Source organism: Lithobates pipiens, unplaced genomic scaffold (genome assembly GCF_037356315.1).
Source record: "Lithobates pipiens isolate NorthernLeopardFrog02 unplaced genomic scaffold, aLitPip1_a1.2 Scaffold_22, whole genome shotgun sequence".
Classification (NCBI taxonomy): Eukaryota; Metazoa; Chordata; class Amphibia; order Anura; family Ranidae; genus Lithobates; species Lithobates pipiens.
In genome coordinates this window covers 243,102,062-243,125,161 of record NW_027507784.1, presented here as the reverse complement: position 1 = coordinate 243,125,161, position 23,100 = coordinate 243,102,062, and the positions used below count along the sequence as shown (strand labels likewise).

Genomic DNA, 23,100 nt, shown 5'->3' with positions numbered 1-23,100 from the left:
GATTCAGGTCAGGACTTTGGCTAGGCCACTCCAAAGTCTTCATTTTGTTTTTCTTCAGCCATTCGGTGGTGGACTTGCTGGTGTGTTTAGGATCATTGTCCTGCTGCAGAACCCAAGTTCGTTTCAGTTTGAGTACACGAACAGATGGTCGGACATTCTCCTTCAGGATCTCTTGGTAGACAGAAGAATTCATAGTTCCTTTTATCACGGCAAGTCTTCCAGGTCCTGAAGCAGCAAAACAGCCCCAGACCATCACACTACCACCACCATATTTTACTGTTGGTATAATGTTCTTTTTATGAAATGCAGTGTTCCTTCTACGCCAGATATACTTGGACACACACCTTCCAAAGAGTTCCACTTTTGTCTCATCGGTCCACAGAATGTTGTCCCAAAAGTCTTGGGGATCATCAAGATGTGTTGTGGAGAAATTGAGACGAGCTTTGATGTTCTTTTTGCTCAGCAGTGGTTTTCTCCTTGGAACTCTGCCATGCAGGCCATTTTTGCCCAGTCTTTTCCTGATGGTGGAGGCATGAACGCTGACCTTAACTGAGGCAAGTGAGGCCTGCAGTTCCTTGGACGTTGTTGTGGGGTCTTTTGTGACCTCTTGGATGAGTCGTCGCTGCGCTCTTGGGGTAATTTTGGGCGGCCGGCCACTCCTGGGAAGGTTCACCACTGTTCCATGTCTTCGCCATTTGTGGATAATGGCTCTCACTGTGGTTCGCTGGATTCTCAAAGCTTTGGAAATGGCTTTATAACCCTTTCCAGACTGATAGATCTCAATTACTTTCTTTCTCAATTGTTCCTGAATTTCTTTGGGTCTCGGCATGATGTGTAGCTTTTAAGGATCTTCTGGTAGACCTTACTGTGTCAAGCAGCTCCTATTTAAGTGATGCCTTGATTGTGAACAGGTGTGGCAATAATCAGGCCTGGGTGTGGCTAGAGAAATTGAACTCAGGTGTGGACAACCACAGTTATAGTATGTTTTAACAAGGGGGGCAATCACTTTCTCACACAGGGCCATGATGGTTTGGATTTTTTTTCACCTTTAATAATAAACACCTTAATTTACAAATTGCATTTTGTGTTTACTTGTGTTGTCCTTGACTATTGTTTAAATTGGTTTGATGTTCCGAAACACTTAAGTGTGACAAACATGCAAAGGAACAGGAAATGAGGAAGGGGGCAAACACTTTTTCACACCACTGTATATGGACTGAAGACCAAGTTACGGCCTTGCAGATCAGAGCCACTGAGGCCTGGTAATGCACTGCCCAAGAAGCACTAACAGCTCTGGTGGAGTGAGGTTTAACATGAAAAGGAGGAATTTTCCTCTTTAGACCATAAGCCTTAACAATCACTTGACAAATCCATTTGGAAACAGTAGATTTTGACACTGCCTGTCTTCTTTAAGGACCTTCTGGTAATACATACAAAACATCTGTTTTGCGAATCTGAACAGTCACCTTTAACCACCTCAATACAGTGCCCTTACCAGTGTTGGTCATTTTACTTTAAAAAAGTAGTTAGTTAAGTTACAAATTACTTCTCCCAAAAAGTAATTGCGTTAGTAACTCGGTTACAACATTGGAAAAGTAGTTAGTTACTCAGCAAAGTAACTGTGACTTTTTTTTATATTCTATAGACGGGACTAGTGAAGTGAATGTCGCTGCCTCCATCTGCGAGATTGACACCTTGTGAGCCCGTTGCCTGATATGGATTTAAAGGGGAACCCCAACGCCGAAAAAACTGCGTGGGGGTCCATAGCAGACCCTTATCTGAACACGTAGGCCAGCCGGTCAGGAAAGGCGGTCGAGACGAGCGAGTGCCCCCCCTCCTGAACCGTACCAGGCCACGTGCCCTCAACATGGGGGGGTGCTTTAAGGAAGGGGAGCCCCCCCGGGACTGTGACCCGATCCCTTATGATGTCACAGTTCCGGGGGGGACATCACAACACGTCCCTGCCATTATGACTGGAGAGAGCGTTGTGTCAACATCGGAAGGAAGAAGAAGCAGCAGAAGATAGCGGAGGAGCCCAGTGAGAAGACCCCCAAAGTTGGAAGAAGACCCCCTAATAAATAAATCTAATAAAGTACTTTAAAAACCTGTGTTGTGTTTTTTTATTAACACATTTTTCCCCAGGTGAATGGGTAGTGGTACATTGTACCCCATACTCATTCACATAGGGTAGGGGGTTGGAATCTGGGGGCCCTCTTATTAAAGGGGGCTCCTGGATTCTGATAAGCCCCCCGCCCGCAGACCCCGACAACCAATGGCTAGGGTTGTCGGGAAGAGGCCCTTGTCCTCATCAACATGGGACAAGCACCCCCCCCATGTTGAGGGCATGTGGCCTGGTACGGTTCTGGAGGGTGGGCGCTCGCTCGTCCCCACCCCCTTTCCTGACCGGCTTGGCTGGGTGCTCGGATAAGGGTCTGCTATGCACTTTGGGGGGACCTCCACACCGTTTTTTCAGTGTAGTGGTTCCCCTTTAAATCCATACCAGGCAACAGGGCTCGCAAGGTGTCAATCTCACTGATGGAGGCGGCGAAATTCAATTCCTTTGCTAGTCCTGTCTACCTGGAGTCACGTTCAAAATGAAGCTGGTCAGCTGATTTTTCAGTGTCTGCCCCGCCTCCCTAAATTCTCTCTCTCTGGATAGGCGGGGCGGGATGGGGTGGTCCAGACAGGATGTAATTGCGGTAACGCCGTCCAAGTAATGGGAACGGTGTTACCATGAGGGGAAGAGTAATCAGTTAGATTAGTCATTACCCTCTAAACTGCGTTAAGTAACTTTGTTTATTTTAACTGAGTTACTTACATCACTGGTCCTTATACCTCCTTCCTGCCCAGAGCAATTTTCAGCTTTCAGTGCTCTCACAGTTTGAATGACAATTACTCAGTCATGCAACACTGTACCCATATGAAACTTGCACAATTTTTTCCACACAACTAGAGCTTTCTTTTGGTGGTATTTATTCACTAGTTTTATTTTTTATTTTTTGTGCTATAAATAAAAAAAACTTACATTTTGTGAAAAAAATCCTTTTTCTTTGTTTCTGTCATAAAATGTTGCCAATTAGTCATTTTTCTTCATAAATTTTGGCCAAAATTTATACTGCTACATCTTTTTGGTAAAAATAACCCAAATTAGTGTATATTATTTGGTCTTTGTGAAAGTTATAGTCTACAAGCTATGGTGCCAATCTCTGAAAATTTATCACATCCGATCAGCTCTTCAGTACATCAGGTGAATCTCATTTCTTGAGACACTAACAAGTCAGAAAAGTACAAATACCCCCAAAAGACCCCTTTTTAGAAAGTAGACATTCCAAGATATTAAGTAAGTAGCATGGTGAGTTTTTTTTTTTTTAAGTTGTCATTTTTTTCCCTCAATTCTTTGCAAAAATGAAGATTTTGTTTTATTTTTTTTATTTACAAAATTGTCATATTATCAGGTTATTTCTCACACACCGCATATGCATACAACAAATGACACCCCAAAATACATTCTGCTACTCTTCCCGAGTATGGCGATACCACATGTGTGAGACTTTTACACAGCCTGGCCACATACAGAGCACCAACATTGAAGTAGCACCTTCAGGCGTTCTACGAGCATAAATGACATATCTCATTTCTCAACCACCTATTACAATTTTGAAGGCCCTGGAGCACCAGGACAATGGAATTGCCCACAAAATAACCCCATTTTGGAAAGCAAACACCCCAACATATAATCTATGAGGCATGAGTCTTTTGAATGGTTAATTTTTTTGCAAAATGTTGAAAAAATATGAAAATGCATTATACAAAGTTGTCCGTTTATAAGATATTTCTAACATATAGCATGTATATAGCAAAAATTACACCCAAAATACATTCTGCTACTCTTCCTGAGTATGGCAATACCCCATGTGTGAGACTTTTACACAGCATGGCCACATACAGAGGCCCAATATTGAAGTAGTACCTTCAGGCGTTCTAGGAGCATAAATTACACATCTCATTTCATTCCTACCTATCACACTTTTGAAGGTCCTGGAGCACAAGGACAGTGGAATTACCCACAAAATTACCCAATTTTGGAAAGCAAACACCCCAACGTATATTCTATGAGGCATGGGCTGCAAATAGGTACTCGGGTACTCTGATGGGCTGCAGATATGTACTCGGGTACTCTGATGGGCTAAGTGACAGGTGCTTGCGTAATCTGATGGCCTGGTGACAGGTACTCAGGTACTCTGATGGAATGGTGACAGGTACTCGTGTACTCTGAAGGGCAGTGACAGGTACTCATATGGACTGTCACAGGTACTTGGGTACTCATATGGACTGTGACAGGTACTCAGATGGACTGTGACAGGTACCCGGGTACTTATATTGACTGTGACAGGTACTCAGGTATTCTGATGGACTGTAACAGGTACTCGGTTACTCAGATGGACTGTGACAGGTACTCAGATGAACTGTGACAGGTACTTTGATGGGTGGTGACAGGTACTATGACGGGGGATTACAGGTCCTCTTTTTTGGGGGGGAATCAGTATGATTGGTGTACACTGTAAGCTGTAACGAGATGTTACCGCAATCTCCTTCTCACACACGATCGGTGTGTGAGGAGGAAAACCCGGTAACAGCTAGTTACTGCGGTTTGTTGACATTTAGTGATCTGCTGTGAAAGGATCACAGCCGATTACATGGGTAAACAGCCGGCCAACGGCTGTTTACCAGCGTTGGTGATGAGCAGTGTTCTCGGTAACACGCCGCCACCATCGTGCACGTGCATCGCACTCACGCGCATGCGCCGAGCTCAGTGATGACTTGGTAAACAGCCATGCCCAATGGCTGTTCACCCCCCTCGTTGAGCGCTGTCTCCATGACACACCGCCACCAAAGGAACAGGGATGCACAATCGCACGCATTCCCTGTTTAAATGTGAGGGCATCATATGACACCCTCCCGCAACGAGAGCCGTGTCACCTGGCCGTCATATGACAGCCGGCAGTCAGCAAGCAGTTAAATAGACTTTGACCACTCTCACTACATCAAGGGAATGTAGTGACCTCTCTTTCATAGACCGAGGTTCTGAGAAAAAAGAAGGTAGGACAATATCCTAGTTTAAATGAAAACCTGTCACTACCTTGTGAGAAACAAGAGGCCATTGAAACAATACCGATAAGGCAGACACCTGGACCTTGATAGTACTCAAGGCCAGTTTCATTCCAAGATCTCCTGGGCCACACTGGGGCCACCAGAATCATCTCCTTCCCTTCCTGCTTGATCCTGCAAAGAAGGCACGGAAGCAGCAGAACTGAAGGGAACACATAGATCAGTGAAATCTGATTCCATGGAAAGACCGAGGCGTCTGTCCCGCATGCCAGTGGATCCCTCTCCCTTGACACAAAGTTGTTGACCTTGTTGTTGAATCTGGACGCGAATACCCCATCTTTGACTTATCGACAGAAAAATGTCAGGGTGAAGGGACCATTCTCCCGGAAACAATTGTTGGTGACTCAAATAGTCCGCCTGCCAATTTTCTATCCCTGGAACGAAAATCGCCAATAGGCAAGGAGCGTTGCTTTCTGCCCAAGATAGAACATGATTCCCCTCTCTTTGCGCTGCATGACTTTTCGTGTCCCCAGGTGATTAATGTAGGCCACCGCCGTGGCATTGTTGGATTGAATCCTGACAGGACAATTCCATAGTCTAATTTCTAGAACATTGATGGGCAAGGTCCTTTCTGACTTGGACCACTTTCCTTGGACAGATGCTTCTTCCAGGACTGCTCCCCAGCCTAGAAGGCTGGCATCCGTTGTTACCACTTTCCAGGATACTGGTAGAAAGGATCTCCCCTGTTGAAGGTTCCTGCATATCAACCACCAATTGAGGCTCTGACGCATCTCAGGGGATAAGTGCATTGGAAAGTCCAAGGCCAGGACCTTCTTGTTCCAAGTTGACAGAAAACTGTTTTGAAGCAGTCTTGAATGAAAGTGCACATAAGGAATGGCCTCAAAGGAGGCCACCATCTATCCCGTGAACTTCATGCAAAGCCAAGTGGAAGGATTTTTCTTTGTTTTGATAAGCCAAAACAGGACCCTTATGGAACTGATCCTTCCCTGGGGTGAGAATACCTTCTTTTGAACTGTATCTATAATCAGCCCCAAGTACTGTAATCTCCTTGATGGTTTTAAGGAGGATTTTTCTAGGTTGAGAATCCAGCCTAGGATTTCTAGGTAACTCACAGCTAAAGGAGGGGCCAGGATCTTTGTGGACACTCAAGGTGCAGTGGCTAGACCGAAAGGCAGAGCCACAAACTGAAAATTACGATTTTCTCCCTTGAAGCGCATACATTTCTGATGAGCGGAAAAAATTGGCACATGGAGATAGGCATCCTTGATGTCAATCGATGCCAAAAATTTTCCTCCTTGTAGAATGGAGACAACCGACCTGATTGACTCCATGCGAAAGTGCCCGTTTAGATCCTTGAGATCTAAAATGGGTCTTACCTCCCAGTTTGTTTTTGGTACCGTGAAGAGGTTTGAATAAAACCCTGATCCCTGCTCTTCTGTGGGAACCTCTGATATCACTTTGAGACAAGAGATTATCCAGAGCCAGAAAGAGAGACTTCCTTTTTCCCTGGATCTCTGGGAACATTTGATCTTAAAAAACGAGGAGACGGGAAATCTTGGAATTCTAGTTTGTAACCTAGAGAAATTGAGGAAGCCACCCATCTGTCCTGATAATGTTCCTGCCAGATCTTTGAAAGTGCAGAAGCCTTCCCCCCACTCGAGTGAGCGGGAGCACCCCTTCATAAGGAGGCTTTAAAATTTTGCTTTGCAGGTTTCCTGGCCCAAATCCTCTTTTGGCCCTGGGAATACCCTTGAGGTCTTCCTCTTGAACCTGACGGTGGAGGCCGTCGTGATTGCCTGGAGGCAGATGCTCTTGGCACTGGAGGAGATGCATGTTTAAAGGAAAAACATTTAAAATTCTTCTTTACTGGTAAAAGAGAACTTTTCTCATTAGAAATTCTTTGGATATACTTATCCAGATCGTCTCCAAATAACCGTTCACCATGAATCGGGAAACTTTTTGGCCCCTTTCACAAGGGCGGATAGAATTGTGCTTTTAGCTGCGGACAGATGATGTTATCTACCGCAGCAAAATGCACACAATGTTTTCCTATGGCCCCATTCACACACTGCGTTTAGTGACGGTTTTGTTACATGAGGTTTTGTGCAGATAGAAAAAATAAAGTTGACTGCATTCAGGAACGATTTACTGCAGTTATCTGCACATAACTGCAGGAAATCGCAGTGTACTATTTCTCCTGCAGATAGCAGTGGCAACAAGGAAAGAAAAACAATAGGAAGCACATCAGAAATGGCAAGAATTTTCCAAACGCAGCTAAACGCAGCTAATCGCAATTCTCTGAATTAGAAAATAACAAAACATGCTTTTAACAGCGGCAGAACAGCTGCCCGTGTGAAAGGGGCCTACTAGAATCTTTCATAGCATCCACTGTGAAACACAGCGCTTCTGATATGCCAGCCATCTGCTGGGCCTGCTGATCAGGAATAATTTTGAGTACCTCTACAAACTGGTCCTTTATGGACTGAAATACTCCAATCGCTGAGCAACTGAACCTGCAAGAGATATGTTGTTTTTAAAAAGAAATTCCAATGTTTTATCTGATGGATATTTCAACATTTGTGCCTTGTCTACAGTACAAGTCAGGTTCTTGTTTACAGAGGATATAGCAGCACCAATTGTTGAAATCCCCCATTTCTCATAGAATTCCTTCACCATAGGATAAAGTATAGAAAACTTTTTCGGAAGGAAAAAAACTGTTTATCTGGGTGCCCAACAGATTGGGGAGGCTTTAGTGATCCCAAACCAGAGGTGGGCTCATCGATTGACTGTGTTACAGGCAGTAAAAAAAGTTGAGCGGACCAACTTAGTGAGGGAGTGTACCAACAGTCTCTCCTGTGAGGCCGATCCCTCCATATTAGGATCTTCGGAAGAGGAGTCATCAGCCTCTTCCTGATCTTTTGAGAAAACTTCATGATCTCTCACCCCCTGTTCCTCAGTATGAGGGTCTTGAGCAATGGACGGGGATTTGCTATGCTTAGGCCCACTTCGGGAAGTGAATAAAGCATCAAGCCTGATTCAGCAGTAAAAATGTGTCAAAGGAAATGCCTGTGTCACCAAACCTGTTAATGCCACATTTTGCTCTTTTGTCCCTCCACAGCCTGCACTAACACACAAATGTGCTTTTAAAAGTTTGCCTCCTTGTATTGGGTGTCGGAGAACGCTGACAAGCCCCCCCCCCCCCACCGTTGCCTATGACTCTTCCCTTTTCTTTAAAAATAAAGCCTTTCCCATGCGAGCGCCAGACTACAGGTCCTCTCGGACCTTCAGGATAAAACAGCATGGCGTGGGGGGGTGGGGGGGCTGCAAGAAGCGGCACGCTGATCGGGGAAAGACTGTCGGCACAGGGGTGTGATAAGCGGGGAGAAAAGCCCCCTCAAGCTTACAGGAGGTCCTGCTGTCTGGCTGGAAGAAGAAGCAGTCTCAGCATGAGGCAGTGAGTGCTAAATACAGTCCCCAGTGGTGACAGATAGGCATGACAACATTTTACTGATCTTTAAAGGAGACATTCATAAGAACATTTTAAAAATCTCTTAAAAAAACTCCACTTACCTTTCCCGCTGCAGGGTTTTCTGTGGTACACCAACAGACCTAATCTTCACCCTTCACAGTGGGTTCCGTTAAACCTTCAGGAGCTGGGGATCCGCAGGAAAGCCACTATCCTGGGCCTGCAACAGCACCCTGCCAGTAAAACCTTACTGGCAGGGTGGCAGGGCCTTACTACCAAAAAGTACTGGATCCTGGGGTCCAGCTCTCTAAAAAGAGAAGCATTTACAGGCAAAACGTCAATTCTTTTGGATACGAGGCCCAGGTACCATTCAATTTGACCAGAAGAGACACTATGAATGGATCAGGTCAGCATGGCTAGCCCCAGCAAGGATTGCTCCAGTGGAGCTCAGAACAGCCCATATTTACTTGTGACCAACACCTTAGACACTGGTGAAAAAACTGAGGTACTCCCAGTAGTGGGAGGGGTTATATAGGGAGGGCACTTTTTGTCTTAGGGCATGCCAGTGTCCATAACCTGAAGATGGCCTATAACCCACATAGTAACTACTATGGCTCAGTGTCCCGTGATGTACGATAAGAAACAGCATTTTTTTTGCACACGATTGGATGATAAATATAGTGGGGTAGAGGAGATTCAGAAAACAATCTATACTGAGTACTGTAAGAGCAGACAATTGGGCACCAGAGTCCTCACAGGAGGAGACACCGACCTATGCCTGGTCACCCATCGAGAGGAGTAACGTTGGTGGACTTAAACACCATTGTGAACTATTGTTACCTACAGATACACAGGCAAGCAATTTTTCTCTTTTACCTAGGCAAGGTCAGCACAAACTAGCCCCCCTACGTTTTGCAAACTATATGTGGAGTATTCTGCATATTTTTGCAGGACATTTGGTGTGGATTTCTAACATTGGATGTAGTCATAAAAGTTGCAGCTGTATTTGGTCAGACACCTAGGCTCCCAGTCTGCTCGTTCAATAGTAACTCTTCATGCAAGTCCATTTTTTTTCCTTTATATCTGCTAATAAGATGACTATTGATTTTTTGAGCCTGTAATTTATGTAATTTTTTGAGCCTTCAATGATATGTACTGCCATTGACACATTATATACCATTATTTCTTGATTATCTATAAGGAACAATAGTTCACAATGGTGTTCATGTCCACCAACATTACTCCTCTAAGTGGGTGATCAGGCATAGATCGGTGTCTCCTCCAGTGAGGACTCTGGAGTCTGCTCTGACAGTACACAGTATAGATTGGTTTCTGAATCTCCTAAGCATTGGAGTCAGAGCCTACCAGTTGAGAGTTTTTTGCTAGACCTCTTGGATGCACCTATGTTTTTACATATGTACTTTGTTCAAATTATTTTCTGTATCTTTTCAAACATGAGATTTGTATAATATACCCATTTATATCTATGTATTAGCGTAAAATGTCCATGCATGGTCCTGAGGAAGCCGCATGGCGAAACATGTTGAATTAATGTGTGGAAAACTGAACAGACATGTGAATACACTATATCGAATACGTGACGTCTGTCCCTTTCTATGTGATCATTGTCTTTGTCCTTTTTTTCATGTTGTAATAAAATAATACATTTTTTTATATTTTGGAATTATACACTAATTTTTATATACTGCCAAATTTGTTTTCTGCCTTGCTCTTTTTACAAAGGGATGATGGTGTCAAATCAGTATATCTGTGTTTTTATCACTTTAATACATAATTTCCCATTGAAAATCTATGGAATGACTGCAGACCACAAACAGTCATCATCAAATTTACCTGAACTTGAGCAGTTATGCAAAGAAGAGTGGGCAAATATTGCAAAGTCTAGATGTGTTAAGTTAGTAGAGACCTATCACAACAGACTAAAGGCTGTAATTAAAGTAAAAGGTGGTTCAACAAAATACTGAGTGATCCTTTGTCCAACTGCTCACTTCTGCATTAGAGTTGGGCCGAACACCCCCTAGGTTCAGTCCATGCTAGAACTCTCATACATCGCAAAAGTTTGAGCCCGAACCCAATTAAAGTCTATGGGATCCAAACTCGCAAAATCCCTATTTTGAAGGCTTATATGCAAGTTATTGGCCATAAAAAGGGTATGGGGGGGGGGGGGGGCCCGGGTACTGCCCTGGGGGACATGTATTAATACAAACATGTTTTTTTTAAATGTCCCCTTAGTCTGCCTGTAAAGTGGTGCATCTGTACCATGTATAGAACCTGCTGCAGCAAAACTGACATATATAAAGAAAAAATATGACATTTAAATTTCCGGCAATACAATATTATTTCCGCCAATACAAAAATGTTAAAAAAAATGGCATGCCCCCCCAATCCATACGGTTTGGTATGGATTTTAAGGGGAACCCCACACCAAAATGTAAAAAAAAAAAAAAATGGCGTATGGTCCCCCCAAAAATCCACACCAGACCCTTACCCGAGCATGCAGCCCGGCAGGGCAGGAAAGGGGGATGTGTGAGCCCCCCTCCTGAACCAAACCAGGCCACATGCCCTTAACATAGGGGGGTGCTTCAGAATGGGGGGCTTTGCCCCCCCAAAGAAAATCACCTTGTCCCCATGTTGATAGGGATAAGGGCCTCTTCCCAACAACCCTGGGTTGTAGTTGTGAGGGTCTGCGGGCAGGGGGCTTATCAGATTCTGGAAGCCCCCTTTAACAAGTGGGCCCCCAGATGCTGGTCCCTTCCCTATTTGAATGAGTATGGGGTACATTGTCCCCCTACCTTTTTACCTAAAAAAAAAAGGTATAATAAATAAAGACAGAAGTCACTCTTTAATAATTCCTTTATGAAAAAAAAAAAAAAAAAAAGTCCCCCAATGTAGAGCCAATTGTCAATCATAACGCCCGCTGCACCCAAAAAAAAACAAAAAAACCTCCGCTCGTGATGAAGGCGATTGCCAAATGCCTGCTTCACCATTTAACAGTTCTTAAATAGGTAAGGGGTGGGTCCAGTGCTGTGGCGGGCATCAGGATTGACGATGGATCTACATTGGGGGACATTTTTTTTTGTTTTTTATTAGGGAATTGTCAAAAACTGCTTCCTGTCTATTTTTTTTACTTTTTCGGTGAATGGGTAGACATAAAATGTACTCCATATGCCATACTTATTCATATGGGGGGGTGGGATCTGGGGGCCCCCTTGTTAAAGGGGGCTTCCAGATTCTGATAAGCTCAGTGCTTGCAGACCCATACAACCATTGCCCAGGGTCGGGAAGAGGCCCTTGTCCCCATAAACAATGTGCTTTGGTGCTGCCCCAAAGCACCCCCCCCATGCTGAGGGCATGTGGTCTGGTATGGTTTAGGAGGGGGGTAACCTTAATCCCTTTCCTGTCCTGCCAGGCTGGATGCTTAGATAAGGTTCTGGTATGAATTTTGGGGGGGGGGGGGCCCAATTTATTTTTTTTTGCCATGGGGTTCCCGTTAAAATTTATACCAGACCCAAATGGGCCATTTTTCTTCACTTTTTTCTATTGCCGTCAATGTTTTTTTTTCATTCAGCTGTCAGCGGGGAAGCCCACTGACAGCTAATGACTAATCCCTTGTTATGGACGAAGCGGCCAGCTTCCCGGCCTACTTATTAACAACCAGCTATTCACTGTGCCCTGATTGAGCAAAACTCTGCCCAATTCGGGCTTAGAATGCACTGTGCAGTACATGTTCGGGCCAAACATTTGCTCGGCTCGCACTGTTCGCCCAACTCTATTCTGCATAGAAACAAATCAGCTTCCAGGTTTTATTGCCAAAGATTATTTGAACAAGCTGAGGTTAGAAGATGAATAAGTGAAGTGAAAAATGGATTTTGCACTCTCCCGCTTTAGAAAAAAAAAAAAACTGTGATCCTATGTTTTACATTTTTTTTTTAATGTAAATGTTTTAGAGATGTTGATATATTTTTTACTTGGATGTTATAAGTTGCACTGAGTAAATACAGCTGGATAAAAAAAAAAAAAGCTGTGTCTGTCTTCATTCCAGGCTGGAAAGCAACAAAATGTGTTAATTTAAAAGGGGAGGGGGGTGATTCTTTTCTATACCCACTGTATTTTGACTGTTAACGTAGATGTTAGCGTATAATTAAAATGCTGTAAAGACAATAAAAAAGGTAAGAGCTGGAGAAACCTGCTCTCAATCTTGCTTACCCAGAAAGGCGAGGCCACAAATAATGCCAGTGCTCCAGACAAAAGCAGTGCATACTTCTTCACTGCCTTTAATTCCAGTACTCTGAAACTTTCAATTTTCTTTATAAAAGCATTCTCCCAAGCATATAGCTTCAGCACCTTTATACCTTGTAGAACCTCAGAAATCAGTTTTATGCGACTGTCCTTCTGTTTCATCTGTTCTTCCTTCAGAAAACAAGCAGAGGGGAGACATTAAAGTAAATGTGTCACTCATAAGCACTTAGATTATGACCTGTTGTCTATTTTTCTGTGACTTAAAGGGTAACTTTCTTAGAAGGTAAGAAAGTAGTGCTATCCATTTTCGCCTAATCCCCCTCTGCCATAATCTAAAGTAACTCCATCCCACCCCAAAAGAATAATCACATGATTTGGATGGCTCCATGAATCCTCTGAGACGTATTCCAAAATGTTCCTATCCCCTTAGAGCACCTGCTCAGAGGAACCTCAGGGATCTCTACGGGCCAGAGGAAAGGGAAAGGATGATTTTTCCTGGGGGGGGGGGGGTGAACAGTTGTTCTTTCTCTAAAAGTATGATTTCTTTTTAGATAGTACTTATCAAGTACATATCATAGTTACATAGTTAGTAAGGTTGAATAAAGACACCAGTCCATCCAGTTCAACCTGAATGAGTGCCTACAAATGTCCTCATCCCTGTACATTGCACACTCACATCAGTCCCTACCCTCAAGGAGCCCACAATCCAAGGTTCATAATCCCATTCATATACTAGGGCCAATTTTGGACAGAAGCCAATTAACCTACCTGCATGTCTTTGGAGTGTGGGAGGAAACCAGAGCACCTGGAGGAAACCCATGCAGGCACAGGGAGAAGATGCAAACTCCAGGCAGGTAGTGTTGTGGTTGGGATTTGAACCAGCAACCCTTCGTACTGCTAGGTGAGAGTGCTAACCCCTACACCACTACTACCACTACTACAACAAAGAGTTAAGCAATAATGCACAGTATTGTAACACAGAAACCAACAGAATTTTCAGATCAAATTAACCAATTGCAAAAAGTACTTATTATTTATTTTAAATAAGATTGTGTGCTGTAATAAATTAGTCTATATGCCTTTTCAATGAATATACTCCTAGGCTAGCAAAAATTGATCACATCAGTTTTAAAAGATCAACATTTCTGCTCACAAAGTACAAAGCCGGTAAAAAAATAAAGGGTTGATGAGTCTGAAAGAGTATACAAAGATATGCAATAGTATATCCACCTAAAGATAAACATTGTTATTCAAACATTTGGTCTCATGTATGAAAAGCAGACAGAAGTAAGGGTGACTGTCCTACCAGCGAACATTTTTGCATCATTTTCCACACCAATCTCTAACCATTTCTGTTTCAATTGGTACCTCAACCAACACCTCTGAGCTTTCTGACAATGCTCTAGAGTGCTTCTCATACACCACATCTATAGGAAGCAACCCTGAACACTGAGGTGTATACATGGGTGTATACATATTTTCTTGTTACAGTTACGAACACTTATTTCCTGTCAGAGTGTCTCCGGGTACCTCAAACTGCACTTCTTTGTGAGTCATGGACAGAATTCCCACTACTGTCGCGTCTGTTCCGGGCCCTTCCTTCACATGAGGTCTAGTGGGTGAGACAGTACACGCACCATGTACCAACAACCGCTCAGCCGCACCTCGGACTGCCCCAGCAGGAATGCACCTCATCACACCAAAATAAGGAGAGACTGCCACTAGGACTATCATTTCTGATTCCTCTAGCAGTACCCCTGAGCGCCTTCCGCACACAACTGCTGCTGGAAGCACTCTCCCAGAGAACTGTGAGACCACTTTCCAACAAAAGTAACCAAAAGTAACCAACATTGCAGTACCAACCAATACCAATTTTTTTTCTATGATTTTTTTTATTTCAGAAAGAGAATCTCAAGACAACTTCCAAACATCATCAAAATAACATAGTACCCATGCCCTAACAACAACACTAAATACATTTCAAAACTTAAGTTCATATGCATAATAAACCACCTATTTCTCAAAATATTCATCTCCCCTTAGTCATAAACTTAAAAACTCAACCTTATCCAAAAAACTCAAATATCCCATCTCCTGGAACAGGCTTTGAAAAGAATCACTGTTCCAAAAAGGCTTGAAGGTTCGGCTCTCTGTTCAGTCCATACGGAAACATAACATTTAATATATATCCAGAATTTCTCTTTTTTAAGGAGAACTCTATAAAAATCACCCCGTCTCTTACTAATTTGCAGCGCATAAATTCCTTTAACCCTTAGCCCATGTGGTTTGGACTGGTGGTGTAAAAAGAAATGCTGGGCCAATGGGCTTTTGGGCTCTTAATGTTTGATGTCTCCGAGATGTTCACCAAAGCGGGCGTGCAACTGACGTTTAGTCTTACCTATATAAAACTTGTCACAAGGACATCGAAGACTATAGATCCCTTTGGTAGTGGCGGAGTTAATAAGGCTTTTAATCCTATAGGTTTGCGTGTTTTCTGCATTATGGGAACATTCCTTTTGATCTTGAATGAGACATAAGTCAAGAGTCATCAGATGACCTAACTTATTCAGAACGTGTCAGCATGTCAGAGAGATTTGGTGCTCTCCGAGCAGTCATTTGCAGATATTCTGCAACTATCCCAGATAAAATTGGACAGCAAGATAAAATTGACCATGTCTATCAAGGATATCCCTAACCTTAGACCACTTTCATCAACAAAATTGAAACCATCAGGAAACAATTCATCAGAAAAAAAACAGCCAACCCCAGTCAACAAAAGCAAAAAGAAGATATCTACACCAACATCCCACAACCGCCGAAGTTTTCGCTGACCCCACTAAAAACATCGTCAAAAACCTTCGAGACAGTACATCACCAATTGACATCATCCCCACAAAACTCCTGAAAGAATGCTCCGATATCGTGGCTCCCACCATAACCCACCTCATAAATCAGTCGTTTAAAGAAGGGATTGTTCTCGGCGCCCTCAAAGACGCTCCTCAATACCTATTCGAGAAAATAAAACACTACACTCCCAACCGCAGCCTTCGATCCTCTAACCAAAACCTCCTCCTCATTCCCAGTACAAATCAAAGGGGGAACGGAGATTTGCTGTCCAAGGACCATGGCTATGGAACACTCTACCAACCAACATCCGCTTGGAAGAAAACCTCCAGGTCTTCAGGAAAAAACTCAAGACCTTCCTCTTCTAGAAGTTGGACAACAAAGCTCCGCACAGCACCTTGGGCCATTCAGTTCGTTTTGTGCGCTATACAAATTATTCATTCATTCCTTCACTGTGAACCAAACTGAGTAATAAATCTCACCGGTCCCTGTTGTATTGCCTGACCAGATGGAGGCACAGAGGGGGGAGGAAAGGGAGGACTGTTCTGTAATTAAGGAAGCTCTATCCAAATGCATAGCTCTCTTTTTCGCTGTTCTCAAAATTGTATGGCTATAGCCTCTCCCTGAATCTTGAGTACCTATCATGGGCCTCTTTTTTGAAAACGGAATCACTTGAACAGTTTCTCCGAATACGGAGAAACTGTCCCATAGGGATGCCCTTAACCAGAGATCTGGGATGAAAGCTATCTGCTCTAAGGAGGGTGTTCGCAGTTGTGGGTTTACGAAAAGTTGAGGTAATGAAAAGACCATCCTTTTTGGTGATCCTGAGGTCAAGGAAGGGAATCGAGACCAAATCAAAACCATATGTCAGTCTGATATTACATGTATCCTCATTGAGCTCACAAATAAACTCACTAAGGTCAGTCTCGGTTCCCTTCCATGAGTAAATCAGTAACCTGTCTACGAGCGGCCAGGAGGTCCCGTTCCACAACTGAGGAGGGAGCATGTTAATGAAGGGATTCTAGTCGCTGTATATATCTTAGCAAAGATGTTAGCTTTGCCTCCCTCTCTCGTTTAATCCTAGTCCCATGTTTTATCAATACTGACTGAATCACTGCTTTATGGGCTTCCCAGATCACTCCAGGGACACATTCGGGAGTATCATTGGCCTGGAAATAACATGTCACTTCCTTAAGAACATTTTCCGTCAAAGCGGGGTCTTGTAACAGACTTTCATTAAGTTTCCATGTCACAGAGCCAGGGCCTCGGCTCCCCGACATATTATACTTCAGGAGTATTGGTGCATGGTCCAACCAAGTAATTGCCCCAATAGTGGCTTCTGCCACTAAATGCAATTGGCAACAAGGAATAAAGAAAAAGTCAATACGAGAGTATGACTTATGTGATGGCGAATAATAATTATCTATTTCTCCAGAGTGCAAAAAGTGCCACAAATCTACCAATCTTGCTCCTTGAAGTGCCCGGGTAATCCGTTTCCGTGAACCTGGCAGAACTGACGAGGTACCTATGGAAGTATCCTCCCTAGGTATCAAGGGCATATAAAGATTCCCTCCCAAGATCAAATGGTCCTCCCTAAACTCCTCAAGTTTATCTAGGATATTTCTAAAAAAATAAAGAGAGAGGAGGAAGGGAAGGGGGAAAAAAAAGATAAAAAAGAAGAAGAAGAGGAAGAGAAAAAAGAGCCCAAATACAAAACACACAACAATTTTACAAACAGCCAACTATATTCTCTTGGAGTAGCTGCCATATTGCAGCCTCTCCAAGGGCGATTACAGCAATTTTTTCTTTATGCACTCAAGCTCAACCTATTACCTCTATACTGTATGAGTGCTGGCCTAATTGGGGGAAGTGATTAAACATGACCAAGAAGAGGGAGTGCCCGGAAATCTCCTCCAGCCCCTCCAAGAAAAAAAAAAAAAAACGAAAGCAGCGGCAATGCTTATAAATATCTATATCATCTTTAGATCCATCAATCAAATCAACTTATCGATGTATGAGAATTAATAATAAATAATTATTATACATATAATCCAATATAAGAAATTTTAATGTTCTAATCAACGAAAAAATAAATAAAAATAAAATAACTTTAACCTAAAATTGGGGACAATGTGTAATTATTTTATTTCTACTCATATGGATCTCATGATTATTTTTTACTCCAATTATGGATATAGGGGAGAGGAGAAAGAGGGAGAGGGAAATAAAAAAAAAAAACATTTTTTTAACCCCTACATGTCCTTACCCTCAAAGCTGTCTTCTTCCTACCTATTGTGCATAGTGTATTGAATTTAACCCTCTGTTACTCTTGCGATCTCAATTATAATAAGCCATAGTGAGAGATAAGAAAAAAAATAAAAACACCCCCCCCCAAAAACTTTAAGAGTGATATCTAATAAGCTCCCCATTTCTCACCTCTCCCCCCCAAACTCACTCATTCAACACTCATTTAAATGATATCATTCTCATCCTATCACACTTAATTTTCTCATCTCATCTCAATTCCATTCGCCCCACCCAATTCACACTTGAGGAGGCTGCTTTCCCATTCTTCCATGTGAAAATCAATAAATATTCAAACTATAGTGAAAAAAAAAAAAGGAAAACATTTTTTTTTATGATGGGGGGACCAAGCCCCCCAAGAGGTTGACTTGATCTCCCAGGGCGGTAACCCCCCCACCACCTGCAGCAACCCACTCTCCCACCACTCTCATACAATTTCTCCCATACATATCTCACACCTCTCCTCAGGATACAAACTAAATAAAACAGCTTACGCTCAGGCTAAAGAAAAGAAAAAAAACATAAATAATTCGAAATTTCTCAAAGTACAGCGAGTAAACAATTTATCGATCTCTACCTAAATGAGGAACCCCCCCCCCCCCCCCCCCATAGGACCAAAACAATATCTATTTATTAAGACCAGGGGAATATATCCCCTACCTTTTGATTTTCCAAAATTCTCAATCTGGTCAATTATTTTTATTTTTTTATACATTGAAATTCTCTTATCCATTTAAATCTCCATCTCTTCTATATAGAATCAAAAGACTTCACCCAATTAATACTCATAGACCCGCTATAACTTTTATAGTCTATCTTTTGTAAATGCTCCAGTCTTTTAGTGTGCCTCTGATTGCTGTGTAATTAGGACTGTCTGTTGATTTGTTGCACTTATGCGACTTGGTGGCTGTGAAAGTAGCTGAAGCCAATCCGGGACCTTAAGAGGCTCAATATCAAGAAAAGAAAAGAAGTCTGGTAAATCAGCCTATGTACTGTACATAGAAAAAATACAGAAGAGTCCTTCTGCACTAGGACAGAGACTGGAAACCTCCAGCAATAGGTATAGCCCGGCTGTCGCACCCAATCCAGCTCTTGATAGATCAGGTAATATTTTTAATTGTGCACCTTCAAAATCTATTGTGCCTGCTTCCCAAGCCTTCCAAAGTATAGCCTCCCTCAGGGCTCAAGTCCTGCGGGAACGCATGGGAACGGAGTTCCTGTACTTTTTCCACAACAGGAACTCAGTTCCAATTAGCAATCCTGCAAGACTTTGAAGTATGTGAGCTGTGTAGCAGGTGCTACACCAGCAGCTGTCTACACAGCTCGCAATAGTAAGTGCCGCACACCAGGGGTGGACTGACCATTCATGCATTGCCAGTAAGAGGCCCCATGACAGCTTCCTCTTCGATCTACCTGTCAATCACAGCTAGCTGATGGGTAAATCAGGTCCCTGCTGCTAAGAGATTGTATTTAGTTAGACCTCTCATGATGCGCTCCTCCCCGCTGACCCCTCCTGATTTACTGTCTCCTCACCCCCCCCCCCCCCCTCCAGTCTCCTGCATACTTGCTTTATGTGTCCCGCTGAATCCCCCCTCCTCTATCTTCAGTGCCATATGATGAGAGAACCCAGAGGAGGAGCAATACAAAAATTGGATGAAAAATACCACTTTTGAAGTGTTCGTGCATATGAGCGTATCATCTTTCTTTTTTTTTTTGGTGGGGGAGTGAATCTTGGGTGGGAGTTCCCACACTTTTTTCCCCAGGACTTGACCCCTGGCCTCCCTATGCAAATAGTAAAGCAGACGGCAAATCACATCACGGGGTGGCTGGGGTCCAGGGGTCTAGGTCCTAGTGCTCTATGTACCCTGTCCAGCTCCATATTAGAGGGTACATTTCCAATTAACATTTTTTGAAAAATCAGCATGACCGTATTTCGGAGGCTTTTCCGATATGTTGCTTCTGGGAGACCCCAGAGCCGCAAGTTGTTCCGGTGGCTCTGATCTTCCAGCCCCTCCACCTGAACTTGTAGTGCCCCTGCAATGTCTGGGAGACACCAACTCTCTCCAGTTCCGATACCCGTTACTCCAGCCTATTCGTTGCAGTCTCATCAACTGTAAGACACTCTGTCAATGCCTGCAGCTCTGTCTGCACAAGCTGCAGTTTCTTACAGTGAGCGTCTTCCACTCTATTGATCAGTGCTTCTATGTCAGCCCTTATTGGAAGCGCTTGTATTAATGAGTTCCAATCTTTCTCATCTGTCCCGCCACCACATCGGAGCGCACGTCCCTCGGACACTGGCATCCGCAGGGTATCCTGGGAAATATCAATGTTCACCACAGTGGCAACTGGGACCTGCAGCACCTGCGCCACCTGCACAGGTAAGGTCCTGGCATCCTGATCCCGTACGTTTGTCATCCTACTCCCTTGTCCCCGTGTAGCCGGGAAATACTGCTGTATCTCTGGTTGCTTTTCGCTGATGTTAGCTGCTTTACGGGAGGTTCTGGACTCTCAATGTTTGCTTGAGTGCATGCCACTGTCTCCCTTGGAGCTACATTCAGTCTAGGGCTGGAGGAGGGCTGGGAGCTCGTGTGCTGTGTTCCAATACCAATTTATATCAACATTGCCTGTACCAATGGCATCCACTGATTGGTACTACACAGTACCAGACCGCCCATCTGTGGTGGAAACACGCAGGTGTACAACAAAAGGGATTTCACCAATTCCAGCATTTCTAACAACATCTCAGTTATTTCCAATGATCTCACCTTCAAACATAGAACTATAGAGACTCTTCCCTTAGGCTGCTTTCACACTGGGGCGGTATTCAGGCGTTACAGCGCTAAAAATAGCGCCTGTGTAACGCCTGAAAAAAACCGGCCCCTTTAACTCCAGTGTGAAAGCCGGAGGGCTTTCACACTGGAGCGATGCGCTGGCAGGACGGTGAAAAGAGTCCTGCTAGCCGCATCTTTGCAGCGGTGAAGGAGCGGTCTATTCACCGATCCTAAACATTGAAATCAATGGGACACCGCGGCAATACCGCCGGCAAAGCGCCGCTGCATCGGCGCTTTGCGGGCGGGTTTAACCCCTTTTCGGCCGCTAGCGGGGGTTAAAACCACCCCGCTAGCGCCCGCACACCGCCGCTAAAACGACGGTAAAGCACCGCTAAAAATAGCGGCACTTTACCGCCGACGCCACTCCCGCTGCAGTGTGAAAGCAGCCTTACTATTGACGTGGAGGGGCTCATTTGCTAAGGCTTGAGAGGCCGAGATACTTAAGGAGACCTCCACCTCAGAGGTAACTGGTAACTGACAACTTGCAGTTTCCTTCGAGCACTGCCTAACGCATATGTGAGATTCATCCTCTCATTTTCAGCAACACTGAGCCTTTCCATTATCCATTACACTGTCATTCTGACACTCAACCTTACAATTACCTTATTTTGCTGTGGACAAAAACTTCTGCCATGTACATGCCCTTTTCTGATCCTTTTGACTGGAAGAGGAATGGGAGTCCACCTGACTCCCATGCACACACTTCCTGTCTGTTGGGTGGGGCCCTGAGCCATAATCAGGTAACTACTAAATAGCCCAGCACACAGCTGTGCAATCAGCATGCCTCTTTCACTTAAATCTGGCGTCAAACTTTGGAAGCACGGCAATAACAGATCAAGAGTCTCTTGATGCTTAAACCCTTACTTACCGATGTGGCACTATAAGCTCCTCCCCGCATTGGTAAACCCCCTAGAAGAAGCACTATCCCTGGGGGTTAGCGAGTCTGGCTTTGGGTCCATAGACACAGAATGCTGAACTCGGCCCCGCCCCCCAGTGCCCGCATCATTGGATTTGATTGACAGCAGTGGGAGCCAATGGTTGCGCTGCTATCAATCGATCCCATCAAGAGCCAAGACAACGGGCACAGAGGTAGAGTGTGTATAGGCCATGGGAACAAACGGACTAAGGTGAGTAAAACGGGGGGGGGCGGTCAGTGTCAGAAGTTTTCACCCTAATGCATAGGATGCATTAAGGTGAAAAAAACACAAGGGTTTACAATGTACAATGTCAGATTTTGTTTTCTGTTTGCACTCCACTGGGGAGATTACTCTACAAATTCCTGTCCTAGAGACAACAGGGAATAGGAGAAGATCTCTCCAAAGTGAGGGGATATCCCCTCATAGACAGTTGTCACTAGGGATGAGCTTCGAGTTCGAGTCGAACTCATGTTCTACTCGAACATTGCCTGTTCGCCTGTTCAGCGAACAGTGAACAATTTGGGCTGTTCGCAGCAAATTCGAAAAGCCGGAACACCCTATACAAGTCTATGGGAGAAATCTAAAGTGCTAATTTTAAAGGGTAATATGCAGGTTACTGTCCTAAAAAGTGTTTACTGCCCCAGGGGACATGGATCAATGCAAAAAAAAGTTTTAAAAACGGCAGTTTTTTCAGGAGCAGTGATTTTAATAATGATTAAAGTGAAACAATAAAAGTGTAATATTCCTTTAAATTTCGTAGCTGGGGGGTATCTATAGTATGCCTGTGAAGGGGCGCATGTTTCTGGTGCCTAGAACTGTCCCTGCACAAAGTGTCATTTGTGCAGGAAAAAAAGTCTTTTTAAAATCACTTGCGGCTATTGTCGGGTCCCGTAATACAGAGAACACTCAATGAGTGTTCTCTGCATTAGCCGACAATTCATTCATTCATTGATTAAAAAAAAAAAAAAAAAAAAGCGTGGGGGTTCCCCTAAATTCAATTACCAGGCCCTTCAGGTCTGACATGGATATTAAGGGGAACCCCGTGTCAAATTAAAAAAAAAATTGACGTGGGGGTCCCCCTAAATATCCATAACCAGACCCTTCAGGTGTGATATGGATATTAAGGGGAACCCCGCATCAAATTAAAAAAAAAATTGACGTGGGGGCCCCCCTAAAAATCCATATCAGACCCTTTATCCGAGCACGCAACCTGGCAGGCCGCAGGAAAAGAGGGGGGGGGACAAGAGAGCGGAGACAGAAGAAGGATGTATGGACAGCGCTGGACTGAGAGATCCCCCGTCGCTGGATATGATCATCCATCGCTGGACCCCGGAGACCCGTCGCTGGA

At 43.9% G+C, this 23,100-nt stretch overlaps 1 protein-coding gene across 1 annotated transcript in view; it reads right to left on the bottom strand.

Moving 5' to 3' along the window:
• LOC143924555 (multidrug resistance-associated protein 1-like) overlaps window positions 1–23,100 on the bottom strand; it is a 435,651-nt gene that overhangs the window by 226,217 nt on the left and 186,334 nt on the right. Inside the window, exon 13 of the mRNA XM_077448932.1 lies at window positions 12,824–13,027. Coding sequence (XP_077305058.1) covers window positions 12,824–13,027 — 204 coding nt within the window. The remainder of the gene's footprint in view (window positions 1–12,823; window positions 13,028–23,100) is intronic.